Below are 26,449 nucleotides of genomic sequence, written 5' to 3'. Positions count from 1 at the left end.
AGATTAGTTTTAGAAAAATAGACAATATTTATCTAAACCAAACAAGACCACAACAACAAAAATCTAACATAGTCAAGCAAATTTATGAATTTTCAAAGATTACACTTGAATATAGCACTCAGAAACACAAATGCTGTAATTCAGGGTTATTGTGACATTGTGACGGAATCGTTCCCAACAATCCGACGCCAATGCCACCAGTCACGGAGTCACACGGACCCCTAGGTACAGTACCTTCTGTAAAGAAGAAACAATCCATTGTATGGAGTTGGGGAGGAGAGGCGTCGCTGGATCTGGTGCGGCATCGGTTCCTTACTGAGGAGTAGAGGAGGTGAGACTGCGTTGGTGCACGGCGTCGGTCCCTGATGATCCGACACGGTCAGTGAATCTGGTGGATCAAGATGCGTTTGGCAACCTCACAGGGTCGTGGCCACCCTTCGGGGCTGCTGGCTCCACGGTGAAGTCAGGTGTCATGGACATTGCTGACACAGCACTTTAGGACTCACTGAACTTCAGTGAGGCTGCGGCATCGTCTAGCCTGCATTGCTCATCAGGGTTGTCACACTCCAGCGGGGACCACGGCTTGAGGTTGCAGGCAGCGGCGTGGAGTCGTGCAACGGCGCTGGTTCTGGAGTAGTCCGGAGTCGGTCTGCTTGGATCTTCTTGTTTTCTCAACAGAACTCACTTCCGAAGGCCCAGGAACTGGATTGGCACCACTTGGCAAGCCAGGGTCCTCAGCAGGAATACCCAGGTGCTGGCAGGTGAAGTCTTTGATGTCCCTGAGACTTCTTAACAGGATGCAAGCTCAGTCCAAGCCCTTGGCGAAACTTCACTAGCAGGATTTCAGAAAGCAAAGTCCAGTCCGTTCCCTCTTAAGGCAGAGGTAGCAGCAGCAGGCCAGCACAGCAAAGCAACAGGCAGAGTGGCAGGTCATCTTCAGGCATCAAGCCGTTCTCCTTGGCAGAGGTTCCTCCTGATCCAGAAGTGATCTGAAAATTTTGGGTTTTGGGTCCACTAATTATACCCAGTTCTGCCTTTGAAGTAGGCAAACTTCAAAAGAAAGTCTCTGTTGTTCACAAGATCCTGCTTTGACCACGCCTGGACCCAGACACACACCAGGGAGTTGGAGACTCCACTGTGTGAGAATAGGCACAGCCCTTTAAGGTGTAAGTGTCAGCTCCTCCCTTCCCACTCTACCCCAGGAGACTCATCAGGATATGCACGCTACACCCCAGCTCTCTTTGTGTTACTGTCTAGAGCAGTGGTCTCCAAACTTTTTTATTGCCCCGCCCCCCCAGTTGAAAAATAAAAATCATTGCCCCCCCCCTCAGAATTTTTCACGATTGTTTTATCAAACTGGCAATGTTTAAATATGTCTAGACCTATTTAAACATTGCAGTTAAGTGCTGTTACCTTTTTAAAAATGCAATAACAAGCTTCTGCCTAAAACAAAGATATGTTATCTGCATAATGCTTCTTTTGGCCAGTGTCTGATGCCCCTCCCCCAGCCAGGATCACCTGAGGTCCCCCTAGGGGGGCCTGCCCCCCAGTTTGAAGACCTCTGGTCTAGAGGGAATTCACAACAGCCCAAGTGTCAGTGTGACCCAGACGTGGAATACACAAGCAGGCAGAGGCACAGAATGGTTAAGCAAGAAAATGCCCACTTTCTGAAAGTGGTATTTTCAAACAGACAGTCTACAAACCAACTCTACTAAAAGATGTATTTTTAAATTGGGAGATTGGAGACCCCAAACTCCTTATCTCTATCTGCTCCCAATGGGAAATTGCACTTAAAAGATATTTAAAGACAGTCCCCATGTTTACCTATGAGAAAGATAGGCCTTGCAATAGTGAAAAACAAATTTGTCAGTATTTCACTATCAGGACATGTAGAACACATCAGTGCATGCCTATGTAGGACCTACCTTAGGGGTGACTTACCTGCAGTAAAAGGGAAAGGTCGAATTGCCAGTTTAAAACTGCACATACAGACACTGCAGTGGCAGGTCTGAGACATGGTTACAGGGCTACTCGTGGAGGTAGCACAATCAGTGCTGCAGACCCACTAGTAGCATTGGTTTTACAGGCCCCAGGCACCTCTACTGCACTTTACTAGGGCCTTACTAGTAAATTAAATATGCAAATCATGGATATTCAATCACCAATACAATTTAGACAGAGAGCACTTGCACTTTAGCACTGATTAGAAGTGGTAAAGTGCCCACAGTATCAAAACCAGCCAAAACTAATTGCAGCACAGGATCCAAAAACAGAAGGCCAGAAGCAAAAAGTACAAGGAAACCACGCCAAGAGCTGCCAGGTCTAACACCACATATCACTCATTTTAATCCTGCAACAGTGTGTCTCATGCTGTTGATGCTGACCACAACAAGATTTAATCTAATTTTTACCTAGCTTCTGCTCCTTCATAAACATTGCTGACAACATTATTTACCAAAGTGAATTTCTGGTGTAGCATACACATTTAAATTATGGCATCTTTAGGCAACCCTCTTTCATTCGACGTAAAAGAAAATGTGACTGAATGCAAATTTGGCCTTGGCAGATACCTGTATTGTTGTGAAAGATATTTACCATGCAACTTACAAACAGAAACTGACTTTATAATTGTTATTTGCAATATTGATGCTTTCCTGTCAGAGCAATGCATAGCTATTTCAGAAAGTATTGTAGTGCAAAAGACTGAAAAAATATTAATCGTCCCTCTGTATTCTATTTGAAATTATAGAAAATACCCCAGTATAAATGGTACTCATTATCCTGACCATGATCTCTGTTCCATACTGATGGGTACAAAGGGGATGTATCACTATTGACACATCATTGTATTATTTAGAACCATGTAAATATTTATGTTACATATCACGTTTTACTTTAACCTATAATGCGTATGCATATAGACTAATCTGAACCTTAAATGAGAGACAAGTAATCAAGGTGTAATACTTCTATAATACCTACATACCACAATAATTTTCATTCAATCTACTCAGTAGATATCACGAGGAGCATAGCATAATGCCAGTCGGAAAACACCAAAGGAATCTAAGGGCCTGATTAGGAGTTTGTCGGACGGGTCTTCCTGTCTGCCGAACTTTCAATGGGGAGGTTGCTGCCACACTGGTGACCTCCCCGCTGGACCCATTACGAGTTTCCTGCTAGGCTGACAGGCTATAACCTGTCACCCTAGCGGGAAACTGGGGGCAGCATTGTGTCCGGCTCTAAACTGAGCCGGTGGCAATGCTCTTGCCCCAGGGGGCACCAGCACCCTCCCAATATTCACTGTCTGACAAAGCAGAGAATGAACATTGTGAAGGTGCTGGGCTGAGGGACGCCTGCACTGCCCATGCCAAATGCATGGGCAATGCAGGGGCGCCCCTCTGGCCCCCTGCATGTGTTCTCCACCAGCCTTTTCATAGCAAGGCTGGGGGAGAACGAGTTTGTAATCAGTAGGTTGGGGATGCATGCAGCGCTGCCCTGGCTGATTGCAATATCCGCCACCGTCAGTCCATCGGGATCGCCAATCTCAGCAGAAATGGCGGTACCCTGGAGGTCGGACCGCCAGGGTCTTAATCTGGTAGTCGGATCGGCACTGACCTCGTAAAGAGGCCCTAAGTGCTCACAAGGATTGGCAATGGTGAACTTTGGGAGCATTTTAAACTCTTACCTTTTTTTATTACATCAACTAAGGAAGAAGATGTGGAGTAGTGACTAAGATCACAAAGGGACCTGGTTTTGAATCCAGTTTGGCAATTTACCTAAAATTGTGCATTTCTGGGCAAATTACTTAATCTCTGATGATGACTTAATTGAATGGAACTGTGTGTAACTCAAAGATTTAAGCCCTCACTTGATGTATGCAGTCATGCTTCGGCTTCCATCACTCCTCATAATATACAGCACTCTGTTGCTCCCCAGCTAAGTCTGTGCTATAATAATATAAACACAGATGTTTTTTTACATTGTGAATTTATCCTGCTTACTCCACTCTATGAATGTGCCTTCGTTTTGAACTCTCTATGAGCCCTCTCGTTTTGTGACATTAAGATAGAAGTCTCATATAATGTTCGCTATGGAATTACAAATCACACTTTTATTAGGGTTCATGTAAGCCTAATTCTTGATGTCTGTGGGAGCACTTTATTGTGTTTATAGGGAGATACCCATATACATATTCTTGTTCCAAGGACGTTTTTATTATGTGTCTTGAGTTGTTTTTGGTAATAGAAGACACCTTTCTAATAAGACTTCAGAGCTTTTTTAGGGACAAGTGGAAAGGGCTCCGTCCACTGTAGTAATCTATCTTTGGGCTTCCAACCACGCCCATGTCACGTCAGTCACTTTCACTGGTTCGTGGGCTTGCCTTTTAAAATCTGCTTGCTTTCATTTGTGAAAGGCATGCATACCTCATGCCTTTTCCGGTGTTTAGCCCACCTACACAGCACCGGTAAACTACTAAAAACATATGAGGCTCGATGTTTTCAGCATGATTTCCGGACTACTTTATCTGTTTATTTTCCATGCAGCGCGATCGCGCTGGGATTTGCATAGCGCGATTGTGCTCGGTTTTACTGTTTTCAATTTCAGCACGATCGTGCTGCAATTTACATAGTGTCGATTGCGCTGCATTTTTTTTTTCCCCTTTTAATTTGTGTGGCAAGAAAAGTCTGGTTAGGAGTTTACAACGCTAATAGCTCTAACTTGAGCAAATGCGAGACCCGAGTGTCAGCAGATATCTGATGATCACAGGTGTGGTGAATACTCTTGAAGCTCCAACAGTGCTTAGTGTCTGAGTGGAAATTATTGGCAAAGCCAATAGATCTAGCTATAATGTGCTGATGCATTAAAATACACACAAGTAAAAATGCTGTTTGTATGTATTATCACATGAAACCCAAATATATTGGCACTATGTGCTCTCATACTGCCTCTGAGGACGTTTCCACCCACATTGTGTGACGTGGTAGCTCCACCACTACAGCTTGAAGTACTAGCACTCCCCAAAGTTCAAGTCTAGTTGCGCTCCTGATAAGAACCAGGCTCACTATTTACAGCAAGCAATGGCAAAGCCAATAGGTCTTGCCTGTGCTTGAACTATTGTTTTTGTCAGTGTCTTTTTTATTTCAAAAATGCTGCCCAGTGTATCTATCGCCATATATGCTATACAGTCCCGCCAAAAGCAATTGCAAATGCCAATAGGTCCTAGAGGCAAGAACCTTTGGCTTTGCCAATGCTTGTTTCGAATTCCAGTTCTGTAACCACTCAGTGGGTAACAAAACTGTCGGGTCCACCTCGCCAGACTCATTCGGAAGGGAGGTCGCGGGCCAGTGTACTGTGGAGCTTGGGGGCCTTTGTTACGCCACTCGAGTGGAACATTTAAAATAATCGACGTGGCATTGAAAGCAAGATTTGGGGCATCTTAGCTGAACAACGCAATACGGAAAATTCTACTTATTTTGGAAACACGACAACGATTCAAAATACTTCGGAAAGTACTTTAATGTGAAAATTACAGTGTTCAAAATATATCGGTGCCAAAAAGGAAGCTGTTGTTAAGAGAAGGTTCCACAACTATGAAAAAGTTTAACAGTAATTCCCGCTTAAATAGAGTTTTTTTATATAAGAAAAACCATTATGCACTTATCAACATTTCGTTTTTCGGGGACAGCGGCAACATTCTATAATGGCCGCCAGTTGCAATCTGTTTTCCTTCGTTTCGTCCTAGTGTTTCACCTTTGCGTGGGACGTGCGTGGGGTCACGTTGTGCACGCACGTGGACCAGGCAACCGGCGGGATTCTGTTGCTGTCCATTGAATGTGGTACTTCGGTTAAGTTTACCGGCAGAATCAGGACGTGACACAAGGAAGCCATGTTGAAGGATAAGGAATGGAACATTCCGCCCAACGCGCCGGCCTGCATGGAGCTGCATCTAGGGGCTGCACATTACCGGCCCGGTAAGTAGAAGTGTGACAATGGTATACTGTGGTCAGGCGAATTACTGCCAGTGCAGCTATTGGTGCAGTCAGAGTACGCGCTTTACCACGTATTTCTGTTAGCAGACGGAGTGATTAAAAGCAGGGGGTTGGGAGACTCGGAACTTGATGGGTTCGGGTGACACGCTGTGTGAAGCACAGGATGTTAGTTTACATATTTTTAGTCAAGATTATAATAACATGGGTCATACTCTTGTAAATAATTTCTAGTTACCCTTTTCTGGCCATGCCCCTTTTAAGGACACGCACAACTTTTTCATCCCACTCCAGCAGCTCTAATGACGTTAGTTTGGTCGCATTTGTAAAAATAAAAAGCATTTGCAATGCAATAGGTCTCGCATTTGCTTGCGTTAGAGCTATTGGCATTGTAAATTAATTAGTGTACTTTTCTTGCCACATAAATTGGTCAACCTTGCCTCATAATTTCGTCTTTTCCCGCCACATAATTCTAGTAGCCCTGCATATAAATAAAGTACTTCCATTTACCTCCTTCCTCTTTCTGCAGCAAAAATTGAAAATGTTGCTATTTAGCATCCTAATTTAAATCTGCCAAGCTAATTCCAAAAGAATACCACTTTGACCACTCCACCGTCAGAGTTGCTGGCTGGCTAAAACAACCCCCCCCACCCCCAAAAAAGACATAAGATAGCCACAGAGGAGACATGAACTAGAAGGGGCACCCAAACATATCAAGGGTGTTCATACAGTCATAGTGTATTAAGGACGTTAAGTTGACCTGAATCATGGTCATAACCGTAATAAGGAAAGATTATTAAAACATATACAATTATCATATAAAACGTTATCAGAAATAGGTTTGAATGTAATGCTCAAACCAGCCCTTAGAGGGCACCATAACAAAAACATCATTTGTCAGAAACATGGTCATGTAACCATGTTGTTAGCCCCTAAAGGACATAACCCCATGGAAAAAAAACAGGAGAAAATAATGTAGAGTAAACATATACTTGACCCCAAGAGGCATTTTAGGAATAGCAAGCCTGTTGCAATGATATTAAAAACAAGGCCTTTAAAACAAAACTTCTGCAAGCAGCAAAACAAAAGTTCCAGCTACGAGAAAGCTTAAAAAACACTGAATGATGGGAGGGGAATATTATTTTCGGGTCCTCACTAACCTAGTTTGGGGATCCAGAGATGATGTAGACAGAGCATTTTGAAGGTGGTCCCATTGCCCTAGGATCACCAGAGCATGAGTTATGAGCAAAGATGTTTTATAAAATGAATGCCCTGCAAAGCAATATGGGGCACGTTTTCGTGCCGCAAATATTATAGTATGTTGACTGCAATGCTCAGAACAGCCCCTAGAGAAAGCCACAGTAAAAACAGCATTTGGAAGAAAGATGGTCATGTAACCATACAGACAGCCCTCAAAGAGCATAACCACATGAAAAAAGAATAGGAGAAAGTAGTGCAATGTAGCCATATATGTAGTCCCTAAAGAGCATAGTGCATTACACATTTTCAAGGCTAGTAGGCCTATTACAATGATATTACAAACAAGACCCATAAAACACAACTCCTCCCAGCTATAAAACAAAAGTTCCAGCCATGAGAGAACTTTAATAAGATAACAAATGGTGGTAAGGGTTATTGTTTAGAGTACCCACTAGCAATGTGTGGGGACCCAGAGACGATGTAGATTGAAAGATCACCTCGTGGTCAATGTTTTGAAGGTGGTCCCATTGTCCTAGGAGCACCACAGGCTGAGTTAGGAGCAAAACTGTTTTTTAAAAGTAATGCCATGCAAAGCATTATGGGGCAAGTTTCCGTTCCACAAATATTTTAGTTGTTTTTTTAAATTGAGAAATTTCTACAGGATGCTACGATTACTTTAGCCTGTAGAACAGACATGCAAATGTTCTCTGGATCTAGGGAATTGGGTTTGCCAAATACTGGGTGGTACTAATGCAGCCCAATATAAAGTGTCCATCACTGAAGTAATGTTTGGATTGTACTCGGCATGAATGTAATCCTCTGAAAAATTTAAACTTTCACTCTGAGTTAATGGCACAGATGCTCTGGACACCTGCATTAATAGACAACTGATATTACCTGAGGATTTATATGTATTTACTGAGGTGTGTATCCCGTCTGACAGAACATAGTCCCATTAACTCTTAATTAAGTTATATTTTTGTAAACGGAATTCCTATCGCCCGACGCCCGCCCGACAGATCTTGTTTGGGGTCAAGGGCAACAAGTTTTTATGTTTACTTTGTCCTTGGGACAAGTAGGCCCAACCATCTGCAGCACAAACCCTTTGGCTGCTTGTTTACAGAGAGTGGAACTCTCTGCAGTTGAGGTAATGTGTTTCCAAAAGATATTGCTGTTCAAACTTGTATTTATGGTTCATTATTTGAAAGCCTTCATTATTAGGGTGAGTGCTGTAAATAAATGTTTTAAGGTCACACTTCACTACTGACGTTGGTTCCAGTGCAAAAAAAAAACGTGTATACACGTTTGAAAAGTTTAGGCTATGAGGCTAAGTATACTGCTCCCATAATGCTCTCTGATTAGATGCAAATGAAGTGTCATTTAGTAAAATGTGTTGATGCATGCTAGTATTTCCCAAAAATATTTCTAATGGAAATTCAGTGTAACCATTTTCAAAACGAATATGGGAAGCATGAAAATAAACAAACACTGACAAAGCCAACTGGTCTGACATATTTTTTATAAGTCTTTTAGTTTCATCAATGAGTGTCTTGTTTTGACATGGCTTTTGTAACACTTTATTGTTGTGGGAGCTACCAGGCCCTCAACATTGTAACAAACACTGGCAAAACCCCCCCCAAAAAGTTTTTGAACTCTAAAAGCACACGTTGCCACCAGTGGCATAACAAAGGCCCCACAGCCGCCCTCCAGGGGGCCCCTTCAGCACAGCACCTGCCCTGAGTGAGTCTGGAGAGGGGGCTCCTCTATGTTCTTTGCAAAGGGGCACCCTCCAGTTTTTTTACGTCACTGATTGCCACTGTAGTTCCTGACACTGAACAAAACTACTTTGTGTGCCAATATGCTCCTTGTGGAAGAGCAGAATGCGATCACTCACAGTAAAGCCAGACGAAAGAGAGAGAAATAGAAGTTTGGTAAAAACAAAATATCTTTGTTAACACCAGACCTAATTAGGGACCAAGACCCACATGTAGGTAGCTTTTTGCATGTCGCAAACAGCGACTTTCGCTGTTTGCGACGTGCAAAAAGCACATTGCGATGCACAAACCCAGTTTTGCGATTCAGTAACTTGGTTACCGAATCGCAAAACGGGTTTGCGACCTCGCAAATAAGGAAGCGGTGTTCCCTTCCTAATTGCGACTCGCAGTGCAATGTAGGATTGTTTTGTGACCGCGGGCGCAAACCAATCGCAGTTTGCACCCATTTCAAATGGGTGCTAACACTTTCGCAAAAGGGAAGGGGTCCCCATGGGACCCCTTCCCCATTGTGAATGTCACTGTAAAAAAAAATTCAGAGCAGGCAGTGGTCCTGCGGACCACTGCCTGCTCTGAAAAAATGAAACGAAAACGTTTCATTTTTCGTTTTTGTAATGCATCTCGTTTTCCTTTAAGGAAGCAGTCACAGACATGGTGGTCTGCTGTCTCCAGCAGGCCACCATCCCTGTGAGGGCCGCTATTCGCAAGGGGGTCGCAAATTGCGACCCACCTCATGATTATTCACTAGGTGGGCATTTGCGAAGCCCTTGCGAATCACAGATGGTGTCAGGGACACCATCCTACATTCGGATTTGCGACTCGCAAATTGCGAGTCGCTCTGACTCGCAATTTGCAGGTCGCAAATCTGAACCTACCTACATGTGGCCCCAAATTCTTAAAGAAAGTCACAAAAGTGCACCCATGGTATATGTCGTACCCCTTTAAAATATTTGTGAACTGTATTTTAGCATGGGTAAATACACATGTGTAGATTTGCTCATGTGAAAATCTATTGAGCATTTGCAAGTTCATTTTCCCTCCGGCCACTTTCTTCCCAACCCTGGAAGAAGTTCTAATTCTGCCATTGTCAGGAGTAAATGTCCAACCTTTCTTATTATGGGAAAATATTAGAGAGAAGCTGGTGAAAATCTTTAAAACATGCAGGTTAGTAGGTTTGCAGACTCAAAGGCATTCCACCCCTGGAACTATTGCTTACTGCTTCCTCCAGGCCCAGTATGCAGATCTGCAGAAAGGTGGCAAAATAAGGAAATTGCAGTAGGGATTGAAACTGCAAGTATTCAAGCCCTACTATGGTAGTAGCCCTGGCATAATCAGAGAGGATATCAGAGCTCTTACATAATGAGATTGCTGCCATAATTTGTCACCACACTACATGGCACCAAAGGGACAAGTAGATCTTTTTACAGGACAAGTAGATTTGAGAAGCAACCTGTCCCCTGGACAAGTAGATATTTTAATAAATTCCACACCCTTGCGGTATTTAGAATAAGACAGTTCTGTGAGATGCTAGTTTGCTTACGATATTCTGCTCCTAAACCCATTTATCGATGTTCCAGTCTAAGCATAGCATTGCTTTTGCCCTTAAGGATGATTAGTGTATTACATTTTGGGTTGGCCATTATGGTGAGATACGCCTAAGGAGGAATTGATAAACACATGCCACTTCGCCAACAACCCATCTTCCTTCCGGCCCAAGGAAACCCGTTGAAAACTGTAAGTTATGGTTATTACACCTCGTGCATCCGACATCGTACCGTGCATTGCATCTTCCTTCCCAGTGATGACTCGAACCGAACTGAGCAAGATGGACTGCTATACTATATATCTCTGCACACAGAAGCCACTGAAGTTGAGCCTCAAAAAGGAGCCTGAAGGGTATACATTCACATTGTCCCTATATTTTCAGGGTTCACAATCATCAAGAGACCTGGGGGCCACAGGCTGCTGAACTGCTAGCGCACTGACTCATGTACTTCGCCTACATTCCCTTGCAGTTCCCATCTAATAAGCAACGGGCGGATTAAAGCATGGCTTAGGCTGTGCAAGATGTGGAAATGTTATGTAGCTTGTGGGATGAAAATACGCACTGAAGAAGTGTGGGACATGAATAGATGGTGGTAGAGGGCAGCCATCGAATAGTATGAATAAGGATGCACGCAAGTGCTCTTTTTGGCTCACCGACTGCAAATGTAGGTGTGTATATTGACTTAAAATGTGTAGTGAAAGAGAGCTGTACAGTGCGTAGAGCTTATCATCGCCATGGGCATGCAAGACAATATTTTGCAGGGCATGGCCAAAGGTTTGCAACTGTAGACAAGGCTATGCACAGCGTGGCAGGGGTTGAGCAGAGCGAAACACGGCTTGGGCTGAAAACGGCCAGTGCGAAAGAGGGTAGGGCAGGGCTTGGTCGAGAATGAGCACAGTGGGGATCATACCTGCTGTGTGGCTGGGGCAGTGCTTAATTTGTAAATAAAAAGGTGCCGGTGCCCAAAGCCCTCCTCTTAAACACGAAGCTGCTGCAATTAAGGGCCAGATGTATTAAAAAGTTTTGCACTCGCAAACGGTGCGAATCAGTAAATTCGGCCGTTTGCGAGTGCAAAACCGTGGTCTGCGATGCATGAAATGCATTCGCAGACCACAAAAAAGAAATCGCTAAAATTGTGATTTCTTGCGTTGCGACCTGGAAATTGCGAGTCGCAATTTGCGATTTGCAATTTCCAGGTCGCAAGGCTATGCTGGAAAAAATCGCAAATTGCGATTTTTCCAAAAATGGCGTTTTGCACTTTCAAAATACCATGCTTTGCAACCAGGTGGTAACCTGGTGCAAAATAAAAAAATGCAGTTAAACTGCATTTTTAAATGAAACATGTGAAGCACACATGCCCTTTTGGCATGTGTGTACCTTACATGTTGAAAAAAAAGTTTTTGGGGTGCAGGAGAGGGGGCCTTAGGCCCCCAGCACCCTGGCCTTTTGCATTTCCAAAATTGCGATTTCTGGTTCAGAAATCACAATTTTGGAAATGCAAAATATTCGAAGCTATGGGCCAATAGGCCCATAGCTGCGAATGGGGCCGGTATTGCAATTTGCGATTCGGTAATAGCATTTGCGATTTTTGAGAAATCGCTATTACCGATTCGCAAATGTGATAATGTGACACATGGCCCTTTGCGAGTCGGTAATAGCGATTTCTTAAAAATCGCTATTACCGAATCGCAATGGGCCGTGATGGTACATCTGGCCCCTTATGTGCGAACACTGAATACTGAGGCAGAGTAATTGTGAAGCCATCTTGGGCCTCTTCAATCCATTTAAAGGCACTCTCTGTCCCTTCTGTTCACTCTTGCAGCTTTCTACTTTCTTCCATTGTGACGCTTTTTCGTTTTTTCTCTTCCTCCGTCTTTCCCATTTGTGTCTCTTGCTCGCAGTAAATGCACGAGGCAGCGCCGGCCCGTAAAAATAAGTGCTGGTGCTCCACACCGGAAACAACAAGCACAAATTTAGCACTGGGCTGGGGCCTGCTGCACAGGGCGGAGAATGCGCAGGGAATGGCTGAGGGTAGGCAGGGTACAAGTGAAGGAGTACAGAGCATGTCTCATGGATGCGTAAGCCGTTGTAGATGTTGTGTAGTGCGTGGCATAGGTTGTGCAAGTTCTGCAGAGTGTGGTAGCCTCGGTGGAGGGGTAACTGAGGGAGAGCATGCTCTCGGTGGGCGCTTATGAGTCTGTTTAGAAAGAGAGTCAGGTAAGGAGGGTCAACGCGTGAAATCTTTTTGTCCGCATGGATGACAGAAGATAGCACTTTAACTGCAGTAAGAAAGCTGCTATGTCACTACTCAGTGGTTGGACACAAGTAACGTAGGAGACAGTTATAAATCACTGCCCTGACTCCACATTTTAACTAGTCGATACTTATAACATGAATACCTTTGAGTGGGATAAAAACATCTATTTTTGTAAAAGCAAATCCAGTTTGGGGTGTAACGCCGAAATAGGATCAGTGGTGTATTGTTAATACTCTACAGCAAACACAATTCATTCTCATTGTATTTAACACTAGTGATTGCATTTCAAGTAGTTATAAAGAAATATCCAGCAAATCCAATGTACAACGTGAAAAAGAACTGGCCATTTCAGCTATTCACACAAACAGTAGGAGAACCACAGTAAAAAATGGTATGCGAATTTGTAGTAAACAAATGCTTGAAATGAAAGCCCCGCCCACATTTGCTCGATATGTTGTACAAAGCAGGACCTGATCACGTGATCAAAAGAACATGCATTGCATCACAGCGGCCCACACGATTACGAAGGGTTGCCGCTGGCTGCATGGGATAGATAGGAGGGGTTCCCTCGGAGGAGGGTAGACTATCCAGACGGACAGACCACACAATTGTTTTATTTCTGGATCCAAAATGAGTAAGCGCCACAGCTTGTTTCATTTTTACTATGTTGACAAGGTGTCGCAAACTAATCTTCCACAAATGCAATGCGCAGGTGCAGAGCTTTGATCGTACGCCAGCCCCCTGCAGTCTGCGCATGTGAAGCGATCCTGACAAAGCTGCACAAGGTCTGTTTACAAGAGACTGCTGAGCAGGCTGTGATCTCGGGTTTTTGACCCCGGCACATGACAGCCCGCCAAGATGCACCGAACACCTGTGCATTGTGCCACTAAAATAAAAAATCACAAATATCGAATGCAGTAACCAAACAAACGCATGCGGTATTTGTCAAATACCTCTGATGGGCATGCCATATATGTATGGATTTTGATTACATTGCATTACAAAATACATAGGAACAAGTGTTTTTAAAGAGGCAAGGCAAGCTTGGAGTAAATCTGAATACAATAGCAGTTGTAGAACAGGAGAAGAACCTCTGCGGCTGGGTGAAGTGTCTTGGATCCCTGTATGGGAACGCTGTGTGCTCAGCACTTGGCATGCTGTAGATCATCCTGGCACCGTGACATCGCTATCCGTGGCAGGAGATCTCCCTCTGCAGAAAGAAACTAATGGGCTAGGAAAGGAAAACACAGCTTGCTGTGGCAGTGGTGCTGTGGTGTGCATGTGAAGCAGCCCAGAAGGAAGTAGGAGGGCTGCAGGGGAGCACAGTTTGTGGGGCGTATATTTCAATGCAACGAAAGAAGTTCAACACAATGTAAGTATTTCAGAGCCCGTCTGCAGAGCGCTACAGCACTTTGTCGCGGGCAGCAGGTGCTATTTAACTGTCAGCACCATCCATCAGGCACAACTGTAGACATTTCCGTCCATGAAAAAGAATCGCACCACAGTGACCGCAAAGCTAGTCCCACAACAACAAAAATATGTTAAAATAAAAGGATTGATGTTAATTTATTCAGGGCTGATACCAAGATTGGAGAATGCACAAAGAACACTATAGTTAAACAACAAGCTGCGGCGAAGGAAAAGAGACGGCCTCGTCATGACGTCAATGACGTCATCGCGCATTACGTGCGGCAGCCATTTTGAATTTGGGGAATTTACTTTAAATATTGTAACAGTAACGATTTTCTCTACGCATTGGCAGTGCGTAATAAAATCGATTCTTTGCACCAGGGAGGCAGGGGGCAGAAATAGGCACCCTCATAAAACAGCCTCTAACATTTGACCTTGGTTTTTAAAATGCACGGCACATGTAACCACAGAAGAACATGATTTAGAGCCCTGTTAACAAAAACAGACTGAGCCACTGGACATCCAGCGCTCTCTGGTCAAATGCTATTAGCCTCAGAAAAACTAGTCCCCAAGCACATGCTACACTGGCACAAGTGGAAGAGTACAAGTACTGGAGCAAAGCTCCAGGGGAGTGTACAACTGTGGAAAAGGTGGGACAAAGAGCAAGGATTGACCACTAGCAAGCAAGGATTTTTTAAGGACACTGAAACAAACCAGTGATAAAGCAGAGAGCCCACATAAAAGTATATATTAAAGCAGTGGTTCCCAACCTGTGGTTGGGGGACCCCTGGGGGTCCGCAAAGCTGTCTCAGTGAGTCCTCGACTGCTTAGAACATGAAAAAAATAATAGCAAATATTGACAAATTAGGTCCCCAGCTTCCAGTAATGACTCAGGCGGGGGTCCCCGGATTCCAATGATGATTTAGTGGGGGTCCCTGGGTTCCATTAATGTTAAAGTGGGGGTCCACAGAAATCAAAAGGTTGGGAACCATTGTACTAAATTATATGCTCAACCTAAAAATGACGTACCTGCTCAGCTGATATGAGATATTACAGTTGAGCTATGACATCACAAGACCTGCAGCCAAGGCTGTCCGCTGAAAGGCTAGTCTTGGAGCATAATTGAAGCTACAGTTAAAACCAGCATTGACAAAGCCAAATTGGTCACACCTATGGGTAAGCTGTTGGCTTTGGCAGTGGCGTAGGGGTGGTGAGCGGTATGGCAGGTTGTTGTGGTTTTAACATAGAATGTTGATGTATGTCATTATGTTCCATAATGACATAGTCCAATTCTAGGTTAGAATGTGGGGCGCTTGGGGTAAAGATTTAGAGATCGTTGGATGTGAAGAATGTTCTGAATCGCTCATTGGTCTGCTCTTTCTATACAATAAATACTTAACATAGAAACCGTTGTAGGTGGATTAATACACAGCAGAATTGGCGACGACTTGGGATCAGGACAGTTGCATACTATGGATCAGACAACATATGGAGCAACGCCAGGAGTTTGTCAAAAGCATATTAATCAATGAAGAGTGTCGGTCGGCTTTGAAGGAGTTATAAGCCAATCCATGTATGTACACTGGGGATACTTTGTTTAAAAAAAAAAAAAAAAAAAAAAAAAAAAAAAAAATCTCCACCACTCGATGACAGGAATCATTAGCAAAAGATGAAAATTCGTTCTGTTGCTCACCACTTAGTGAGTACATAAATATATTACACTTTGAAGTGGTAATTATTAGTACTTACGGTTTTATTGTTATTGTAAGCGTGCCACAGGATCTATAGCGAGATCAGGAGTCTGGAAGGCTGTGAGCAAAACCGGTGGTGTGTGCGAGGAATGCACATGTCAAGACTGGAAGATGCGTGCTGGAAGACGAGTGCAGATCTGTGCACAAGAGCAGTAACAGGAATTGCAGAGCCTGATAAACATGCAGAGTCAAAGCACTGTGTGAATTGTGAGCGCGTAGGTGTGGTTGCTTAGCAGCAGGCTTTGGTATTTATAATTACCAGCATTATGGAAGCCCTGTAAGATCCTGCAGTAGTTTAGCAACAAACATTTGTTTTATTTGGAAGATACCAGAACAAGGAGACAAGACAAGTAAATGCACGGGGGAAACATTTATATTGTGTCTGCCATTTATTTATTTGAGGAATAAGATATACTTAAAAAAATACATTTTTACTGAAGAATCTATTTTCTGGCACTGTAACAAGTAATTATTTTAACTAGGCACTTTAATATATATATATATATATATATATATATATATATATATATATATATATATATATATATATATATATATACACACATTTTCCTTGCGTGGAGTGGTGAAGTTTGGGCAGTGAAGTAGGTGCACTGGACAATTCCACATCCACCAACAATGAGTTAGCAGACTTTCTCATTATGTTCACGACAAGCATTTTGGCCTTCTGGGACAGAACCTATGCTGAAGTGGAGCAAATGGAAGGAATATTTTCTGAACTATATTGAAACTGTGGATGATGAAAGAAAAATTTCATCAGAGCACAAAAAAATAATTATTTTACATTCTTTAGGTCCTCAGGGATTGAAAACCCATAATTAAATACATAAATCAGCTGTCGGTAGTGGAGTTGCTAATGAGTTCAATTTAGCTATTGAAGATTTAGATAAGCATTTTGCTTCAAAGGTATGTATTGGAGTAACAAGGTACACATTTTTTCAAAGGAAACAATCAAAATTGAGAACAGTTGATGATTGATAGTGAATTGAGAAGGCTGGCTGATTGGATTGTGCATTTGGGGTTTTCATTAGAAGATCTTATAAGAGATCAAGTAGTAGTGCATGCTAGTAATCATGCTATTCAAGAACGCTTGTGGATGAATGGTGATGCATCTGTAAACGATGTTTGGCTATTGTTCGCAAAGCAGAAACATCTGGCAGGTGTGGTGGTGCTTTAAAGAATTAAATGAAAGAACCTGACAATAATTAATAGAAAATACATTAATGTGTGAGTTGCCCCAAACCAAAATATTCTGCCAAAGATACTCTGAGGTGTTATAGATGTGATAGTTTGGACCACTTAGCGTTTGCAAAGTCTTGTCCTGGTTATAAGGCAAAGTGTAAAAACTGTGGTGTAGTCTGTCATTATGCCAAACTATGTAGAAAGAAATCACAACATTTTAAGTATGTGAATGAGTGTGAATCTGAAGGAGCAGATTCTGCTAGTAATGAAGATGATACTGTTACTAAGCTTCAGGAGAAACTCATTTTAAATATCAAACATAATTGTTTATCAGTGACAAATCTGAATGGTGGATGAAAATAGGTGGGGTACCCCTTAAAATGTTTGCTGATTACAGTTACCCCATACTGTTGTAAATAAGGAAGTTGGGAATAAAGTATTTGTGAGTAAAGTAGGAACACAATTGTTTGCAACACATATACAACCTGAAGGGTGTGGTGGTGAAAAAATAGATGTTTGTGGATTCAGGTGACTTAAATTTGAGTTTAAAAATTATCAAGCATATTGCAAACTATATGCAGCAAAGAAGGAACCGTCAGTTTTAGGTTGGCAAGATCAAAATCACATAATTTTAGATCCTAATGGTAAAGAACAAGTACTTGTAGTAGATGAAGTAGTGAAAATAAGAGAGAGAATGGTAAAAAAAATTCACAGGGTATTTAGTAAAACTATCAAACTTACAGGCATTCAAACATAAAATAAGACTTAATGAATGAGCGGTGTAAAATATCAATAGTCAGGAACATTCCTGTTTCATTACAAGAGGAAGTGAAAAGGAAATTAGAAGAGTTAGGGGCTACTGATATTGAGCCAATTGAAGCTTCAGAATGGATTTCACCTCTAGTTGTAGCACGTTGATCATGTGGCACATTGAGATTGTGTGTTGATTTAAGCCACCTTAGTAACAAAATAATGGATCAGTTTCTGTTACCTACAATAAATGAAATGTTATCCATGCTGAAGGAGGCTAAAGGGTTTTCTACTGTTGATCTATATGCAGCCTACCATCAAATCTCATTATCAGAGGATAGCAAAACACTTACTGCATTCATTACACCACAAAGCTGTTACCAATTTAAAATAATGCATTTTGGTTTTGACATCCGCAGCTGCTATATTTTAACGTTTGATCAACCATTTGTTTGGGAAATACGAAATTTCCTAGCTATCGTGAAGGAAAGTTTCAATTCTATTAAGGACACGGAGGCGAGGATTATGCAAATCTTTCTTCACTCTTTATTCAACAGCAAGTTCAAAGTTAAACAAAACATGAACAGAAAAACTACAAGTTCCATGAGCCCGCCGCCATGGTAACGAGTATCCAATGAGGTGCCCTCCTTCACGTCAGTATAAATGGCCCGAGACACGTCACACTTCCTCGACTTCACTGCAGAAGGAATCCTGGTAGAGTCAATTGGTCGTAGTTTCGGAACCTAAAAAATAGGTGTAATTAGATGCAAGTCCGATAGAACACAGGAAACCTACCAAAGGCAACAAAGTTATGAACTCTAAAACACATATAAATGAAAATATATCTGAATCAAGTGTTTACCTGAAAAATTAAAAATATGAGCAGAATAACCAATAAACAAAGGCATAAACGCAAGTATACCACCTTGCTACGCAGATAGATGTAATCGGGAGGGAACATATCCGCGAAATGTATGTGGGTGGGATAATCCTCGCCTCCGTGTCCTTAATAGAATTGAAACTTTCCTTCACGATAGCTAGGAAATTTCGTATTCTATCACAGGACTGGAGGCGAGGATTATGCAAGTTCAAAGCTTACTTACCACCAGTGCGGCTGCGTCGTGAATTGGTTTAAAGTAAAACTTCTTAAAAGTAGACTCTGAAGACCAATCAGCAGCATGCATGATGTCCTCCAACCTGCCCCCCACTTGTATGGCTTTGGAAGCCATAGCTCCCCGAGTAGAATGAGCCCCAAAAACTCGAATATCTATACCTGCCTCAGAGAGAATCCACCGAATCCATCTGGCAATGGAGGGAGAAGAAACCGCCCTAAACGGCTTCTTAATAGAAATCAACAATTGAGTCTCACCTGGAGGTCTACAAGAACTGGTCACTTCCTCATAGACTTTGAGACATCTAACCACACATAGCCTCGGGGAATCAGGAAAAACGGGATAGGACACCGACCTGGTATTATTCTTTGTTCTCCTTGCAATAGTAAACGTGACTCCTTCTGGAGTAAAGACTCGAGCGGAAACATCCAGTGCTCTGATATCTGACACACGCTTACAGGAAATGAGGCAGAGAAGCATGGCTAATTTTGCCGACAATTCCTTCATCGACAAATATTGGTTGTCCCGCCAAGAGGATAAGAGATTAAGAACCAAGTTCACATCCCAGAGCTCCGAATATCTAGGTTGTGGAGGTCTGGAGAGTCTAATACCCCTAAGAAGTTTACAAACCCAGGGATGCCCCCCAATCGGGAGATTATTCAGGGGAGGATGGCCCGCAGAGATGGCCGAGCGAAAAGAATTGATGGTGCGATACGCTAAGCCGGATGCAGCTAATTCCGCCAGGAAATTGATGATGTCGGCAATGCTGGCCCCCATGGGATCGCAGTGTTTGCCCACACACCAACTAGACCACCTATTCCATGCTGATCTATATCGTTTGCATGTACCAGGGGCCCAGGCCTGTGCGATGAAGTTATTAGCTTCCTGCGAAAGCCGGTTGTTTTGCCAATGATGCCGGAAATCTTCCAAGCTATGAGGGGAAGATGACCTTGAAGGATTAGAGGGTGGCAGAACCCCGACGGATCCAGGAGTATCGAGGGAAAATCCGGGAGGCGAAGAGGACACTCGCACGAGAGTTCCAGCAGAGTCGGGAACCATGCCTGTGATCTCCACCAGGGGGTTATTAGAATCACCGTCGCCTCTTGGCGGCGAACTTGAGCAGCAACCCGCGGGATAAGAAGAAACGGGGGAAAAGCATAACCCTGAAGAGTGCCCCAATGTTGGAGAAACGCATCTACTGCCATCGCTCCCGGATCCGGACGCCAGCTGAAGTATAGGGGAAGCTGGGCATTCCAACGAGACGCAAAGAGATCCACTGAACAGGGACCCCAATGATCCATGATCGCCTGAAAAACCGAGCGATGTAGTTGCCAATCGCTGGGATCCCGGAGAAACCGAGAATTCCAGTCTGCCCACACATTCTGGGTTCCCGGAAGATACTCCGCTGTGACTGAGATTTGGTGTTGAAGGCAAAAATGCCAAAAATCTATCGCTAGCCCCGCTAGGGCTCTTGATCTTGTTCCCCCTAAACGATTTATGTATTGCACTGCCGATACGTTGTCCATCCGTAGTAGAACTACGCATGAGACCTTGTTTCTCGTGAGAGACTTGATTGCAAAAGAACCCGCCAGGAGCTCCAGGCAGTTGATATGCATGGTTAGTTCCTGCGGGGTCCAGCGTCCCCCCAACGAGATGTCCCCGCAACGAGCCCCCCATCCCTGGCGACTGGCATCTGACTCGATCACCAGATCCGGGGCCGCCCCAAAGATGGCCCTGCCATTCCATGCCTCCATGTGGTCCAGCCACCAACACAACTCCGTCCTTGCCTCTTGAGACAGGGAGATCAACTCGGAGTACGTCACCCCTCGGCGAAGGTGAAACGCTTTCAAGCGTTGCAGGGCTCTGTAGTGTAGGGGACCCGGAAAAATGGCTTGAATCGAAGACGAAAGCAGGCCTACCACTCTGGCTAACTGGCGTAGAGAGATCTGGTCCCGTTGCAGGACCTTTCTCAGTTCCTTCTTTATCTTGGAAATCTTCGTCGCCGGGAGACTGAGAGACGCTGAGCGGGAATCCACTAGAAACCCTAGGAAGACTAACGATTGAGTCGGAGTAAGTTGCGACTTCTGTTGGTTGATCACAAAACCAAGGTCCTGGAAAAGCGCAATAGTTGTGTTCAGATTGAACATCAACCGAGACCTGGACTGATCCATCAAAAGGATGTCGTCCAGATAAATTATGAGGCGAATGCCTTGTAACCTCAGAGTTTCCACTACTGGTTTGAGAAGTTTTGTGAAGCACCACGGCGCCGACGACAGGCCGAAGGGGAGTGTGGTGAATTCGAACACCTGGTTGTTCCATAAGAATTGCAGGAATCTGCGATGGGGTGGAAAAATAGGGACCGTGAGGTACGCGTCCTTGAGATCTAGACGAACCATCCAGTCCTCTTGTAAGAGGAGGTCGCGGAGCATGTGAATACCCTCCATTTTGAAATGTCTGTAAACCACCCACTCGTTGAAAGCACGAAGATTGATAACGGGACGAAACCCTTTGTCCTTCTTTTCCACCAAGAAGATGTTGCTTACGAAGCCTGTGGGGTGAAGGGAAGTAAAGGAAATGGCACCTTTGTGAAGAAGGGCCTGAACCTCTAAATCTATGAGTTCTGAGTCTTCTGCCGAGAACGCGATGGGCTGAGGCAGTTTCTCCTGAAATGGGGTACCCCAGAATTCTATTTGAAAACCTGAGACAGTTTGCAGAACCCATGCGTCGGAGGTAATGCGCCTCCAATTGTCCCTGAAAAACCTCAATCTCCCGCCAAAATTTGTTGGGGAAAAAGGGATAAGCCTCACCCGAGGGACCTCCTGGGGCATTATATGCTCCTCGTGCATTTCTGGAACCTCTGCTTCTTCCCCTGCCTCTGTTGGGGAAGAAGGTTCCTTGTCTGCCGTCCCTCCAACCGTTGTTGCGGAAGGAGCTGGGGCCTTGCTGGAAAGGACGGCCGGAAGAGCGACCCCTGCCTCGCCCGGCCCCGCCAAAAACCTTGTTGGGGAAAACCTTCTTAATCGAAGATTGCGCTTTATCCAAAGCTGAGAACGTAGCCACAAATTTTCCCAACTCTTTCACAAAGGGATCGCCAAATAAATTGCCTTGGGCAACAGCCCCTGCCTCCGAGTTAGACAGTTCCCCTAACTTGGGGTCGATTTTGATCAATAAAGATCTGCGTCTTTCTGCAGAGATGGCACAGTTCGCGTTGCCCAGAAGACAAACAGCTCTCTGAGCCCATCCCGCTATGATGTCCGTCTGAAGGGGAGTGTTTGCTTGCTTGGCCCGCTCCGCCAATTGAATAATCTGTGTGAGGGGACCTAACACATCAAGAAGTTTATCCTGGCATGCCCTCCAGGAGCGATCAATCCCTTTTTTGGGATCCTTGGTGTACTTGGAAAAAAACGTACACATTTTTGGGTCAATAACTGGCGTGAAAGCGACCTTATCTGATAAAGACGGGCGTGGGCACTCCGCCCGTAGACGAGCGCGCACCTCTTTGTCCAGAGGTTGCCTAATTTTACTGGCGACATATTCAGCCACCTTGTGGTCTGGACGCCACTCCGAGGAACGCGGATGGTAGATACCCTCCGGCTCAAACATATCGGAGTCAGAATCGGCGTGATCCGAAGGATCTGGTAGGGTAGCACCCGGACGCCAAGGGCGACCCGAGTCGTCATCTAAAGATGATGAGTCCTCATCTGAACCTCCCATGAAGCCTTTGGGGGATCCCAGATCAGGGTTCCATAGGTGGTGAAGCTTGTCACCCAGTACTCCGGGCAAACGGTCCTCCCGGGAGGGTACGCGCTTATGCGCGCGCGCACTCTTGGGATTGGGTGAAAATACACCATCCCCCAGGTGCCCCGCGTCGCGCTTGCGCATTTTCCTGGGGGCCGAAAGGGTAGAGGAATCACCCTCTGCTCCCGTCACACCAAACATGCCCGTACCTCTGGACACCTGTTCAGTAAGCTTAGCTACAGTATCCCTAAGAGGGGCTAAAGCGTGAGAAATAGCCTGGGAAAACAAAGTGTCCACTCCGGGGGGAAGGGTACGGTGAGAGGGACCCTCACCTGGGGACATGTTGGTAAAAGGTTCATTCTCTTGGGAGGAATGCATAATGAGGACTATGACAGAGTGTACACCCAACAAAAAATATACAATATATAGGGTAAAATCCCTACCCTCTCTGTCACTGATAGTAAGTCAAGAAGTAATGCCTTCCCTAATGGGGTAATTCTTACCCAAACGGGTGTCAGGGTAGGGAAGAGAAAAAATGCACCAGGGTGCCAAACATGCAATAGAGGAGAAACCCTCAATTCTGGGAAGAAAAAGCAAAGTGATTAATGCAGATATGCCTGCTGAGAGACTGAGTGTGTCATCTGGCAGGCCTGGGAATTGAACCCTGCTTGTCTGGGTGAAAGGCAGGAACCTAACCCCCTGGACCAAACAGGCTTCCCTAGAAAGAAGCAAACGCGAAGCGCGAGCCACGCACTGAAAGAGGCACGCTCTCCGATAACGAAGAACACAGCGCGCGCTCCCTCTGGTGGGCCCGACGTGTATTAAACACGCCGAGGGCCGAAAGGAAATTAAACGCTCGAGCGGCCCGTCCGTTCCGGACCGCTCATGGCGATAAAGCTGCTACAACAACAGAAAGCCCCGCAAAACAATTGAGCGGCAGCGCGCCAAGTTTAGGAAAACAAACTCCCAACGGAGGCAGAAAAGGCACTTATCTGAGCAGTGAAGAAAGAGGAAGTGTGACGTGTCTCGGGCCATTTATACTGACGTGAAGGAGGGCACCTCATTGGATACTCGTTACCATGGCGGCGGGCTCATGGAACTTGTAGTTTTTCTGTTCATGTTTTGTTTAACTTTGAACTTGCTGTTGAATAAAGAGTGAAGAAAGATTTGCATAATCCTCGCCTCCGGTCCTGTGATAGAATTAAAATGTGTTAGTTTCTTTCAAGATGACATCGTAATATATGGAAGAGATTAAGCTGAACATGACTAATTTTTAGGTAAGGTGTTGAATATTTTAGAAGCCTGTGGATTAACAGTTGAGTATTCCAAATGTTTATTTGCAGAAACTAGTGTTACTTATTTGGGGCACATAATTGATGTTGATGGGATGATACCTAAACCGTCTTCGGTAGATGCAATACCAAATGCACAGGCACCCACTGCTAAAGAAGAAGGGAGGTCTTCTATTGGGTTAGCTGAATTTTGCTCAACCTTTATATGGAATTTTGCTGAGAAAACATTTACCATCAGACAGTTACTAAAAGCTAGGTGCAAATTTGAGTGGTCTGCTGATTGTGAAATGGATTTTCAGGTGGTAAAGAAATGCATTGCTAATGTGGCTTTACTTAAATGTTCTAAACCTAATATTCCTTGCATAATCACCACTTATGCTAGTTGTAAAGGATTTGGTGCAGTACTTATTCAAATGGAGCATGATTGTAAGGAAATTATTACATATGCCTACAGATCATTGTCCGCTATGTAAGAAAAGTATTCAGTGATAATAAAATAAACCCTTGAGTGTGCATGGGCAGTTGACCATTTTAGAACATTTGTATGAGGAAGACTTTTTACATTGACATGTGCTCACAAACCGTTAGTGAGAGTTTTAACTGCTGAAGGTACTATAAATACTTCTGCCAGGTTAACTAGATTATCTGTAAAATTGCAAGATTATAATTACTAGGTGGAATATATTCCTGGAAAAGTACCAAGGAATGTCAACTTAGTGTAGGTCAGTGGGTACGTGTTAAGAAACCTTATAAAGTTCCGAAGGCTATAAAATGTCAATTCTGTGAACCTATGGAAACTAGAAGTATTGAATAATGCAGTGCACCTTCCTGATGGGAAGATTTGGAATTTTGAAAGGATAGCAATATGTCATGCACCAAACTCTAATGAGATTCATAATGAGTCCATTTATGAAGAACTGGGTGATGTAGTAAACTGTAATGAAAATTCTAATAATGAAAATGATATTGGAGCTTACATTTCTGATAACAGTATAACTACAGAGTGTGACAGTGAATGCAATAAAACAGCAATTGGCAACATAAATTACTGTGATGACATAGATAATGAAAGTGACTTGAATGAATTTATTGGATACTGGAAGCAACATGAATCTGGACGTGCCCAAGGTTTCTAAACGGCAAAAGAGGCCTCCAATATGGCTAAAAGATTACATTGTTGAACATTTTTCCTTTGTGAGTCTCTCTTTCTCTATAAATATATCTATATAAAAATAGAGATATATGTTATTGTATTTCATTTGACATGTTTTTCAAGTTATTTATTTGTAGTGTAAGAAGGAATAGTCTGTATTAGTTGAAGATGGAGCATTTGTTTAATGGAAAATACGTATGGTTTTTAAAAATATTTATTTTGTTTAGAAAGGGGGATATGTTGTGGTTTTAACATAGAATGTTGATGTAGTATGTCATTATGGAACATAATGACCTAGTACGATTCCTAGATAGAATGTGGGGAAAAGGTGTAGAGATCCTTGGATGTGAAGGACTCCCTGGACGCTCGTTGGTTTGCTCTTCTTTTTATACAATAAATACTTAAGCATGCAAACCGTTGTATGTGGATCAGAACACAACACAGGTGAGGATGGTGAACGGGAGGGTGGATCAATTAATGAAAAATATGCACGCTTGATGGAACATCCCAAAAAACAATATAGTGGCATTCCAGTCATGAACCATACTTGTTCAGCGAGAATACTTAGCAGTCATTTAGCCATTATGAAAGCATGTTGGTTGTGATAGGAGTAACATAAAGGCTACATGTCAGTTTGCAAGGGTATTCGTAAACAGGAATTACCAAGCTTGTTGTTGTGGGCAAACATGGGATGCACTTCAGAGGCCTGCTTTGCATTCCTCTGCCACAGTATTCTGAGAGTTAGCGAGCAGACCGCCCTTCCTGCGGTGACACTGCAAACAGGCAATTCTACACAGAAAATACAATACGTTTTCACTATCTAGGCTACAAAAAGCCTGTTTATTTATAATAAGTGTTATAAAGTGCCAAATGTCGCCTACAGCACTTCAGATCGTTAGCCAAAAAAGGTAAGGCTGAGATAGGCAGAATGAGTAGAGTTAAAATGGAGGTACTTGGAGTCTAGCTGAAGGCATAAAACTGGCCTGCATTCCTTTTGGCAAGTTTGGAAAGTTGCTAAAATACCAGCATGAAATATTTGTGTTTCATGAGTTCCTCAGCAATTGATTGCTTTTATATTACCCCATTATCTTATCATGAGTGAAAAGCTATTCCCCCTCCAAACAGTGGCACCATACATAGCACTTTAACAACTTAGTGCATCTGCATTGCACCGCGGAACCTGCTGTAGCGAGAGAAAGCAACTGTGGAAAAGCTGCCAACTTTGCAGCTAGGAAGGGTTTGAGTCTCAGTGCCTCCTCATCATCCTGTGACTCTGGG

General features: G+C 43.7%; 1 protein-coding gene across 1 annotated transcript in view; it reads left to right on the top strand.

Moving 5' to 3' along the window:
• The first annotated feature begins 5,775 nt into the window (after positions 1-5,775).
• Positions 5,776-26,449, top strand: part of WDR77 (WD repeat domain 77) — an 87,000-nt gene continuing 66,326 nt past the window's right edge. Inside the window, exon 1 of the mRNA XM_069238645.1 lies at positions 5,776-5,975. Coding sequence (XP_069094746.1) covers positions 5,891-5,975 — 85 coding nt within the window. The 5' untranslated portion in view covers positions 5,776-5,890. The remainder of the gene's footprint in view (positions 5,976-26,449) is intronic.

Source organism: Pleurodeles waltl, chromosome 6 (genome assembly GCF_031143425.1).
Source record: "Pleurodeles waltl isolate 20211129_DDA chromosome 6, aPleWal1.hap1.20221129, whole genome shotgun sequence".
In the NCBI taxonomy this organism is placed as follows: Eukaryota; Metazoa; Chordata; class Amphibia; order Caudata; family Salamandridae; genus Pleurodeles; species Pleurodeles waltl.
The sequence above is the reverse complement of the archived record's forward strand: the minus strand, read 5'-3'. Positions and strand labels throughout refer to the sequence as shown.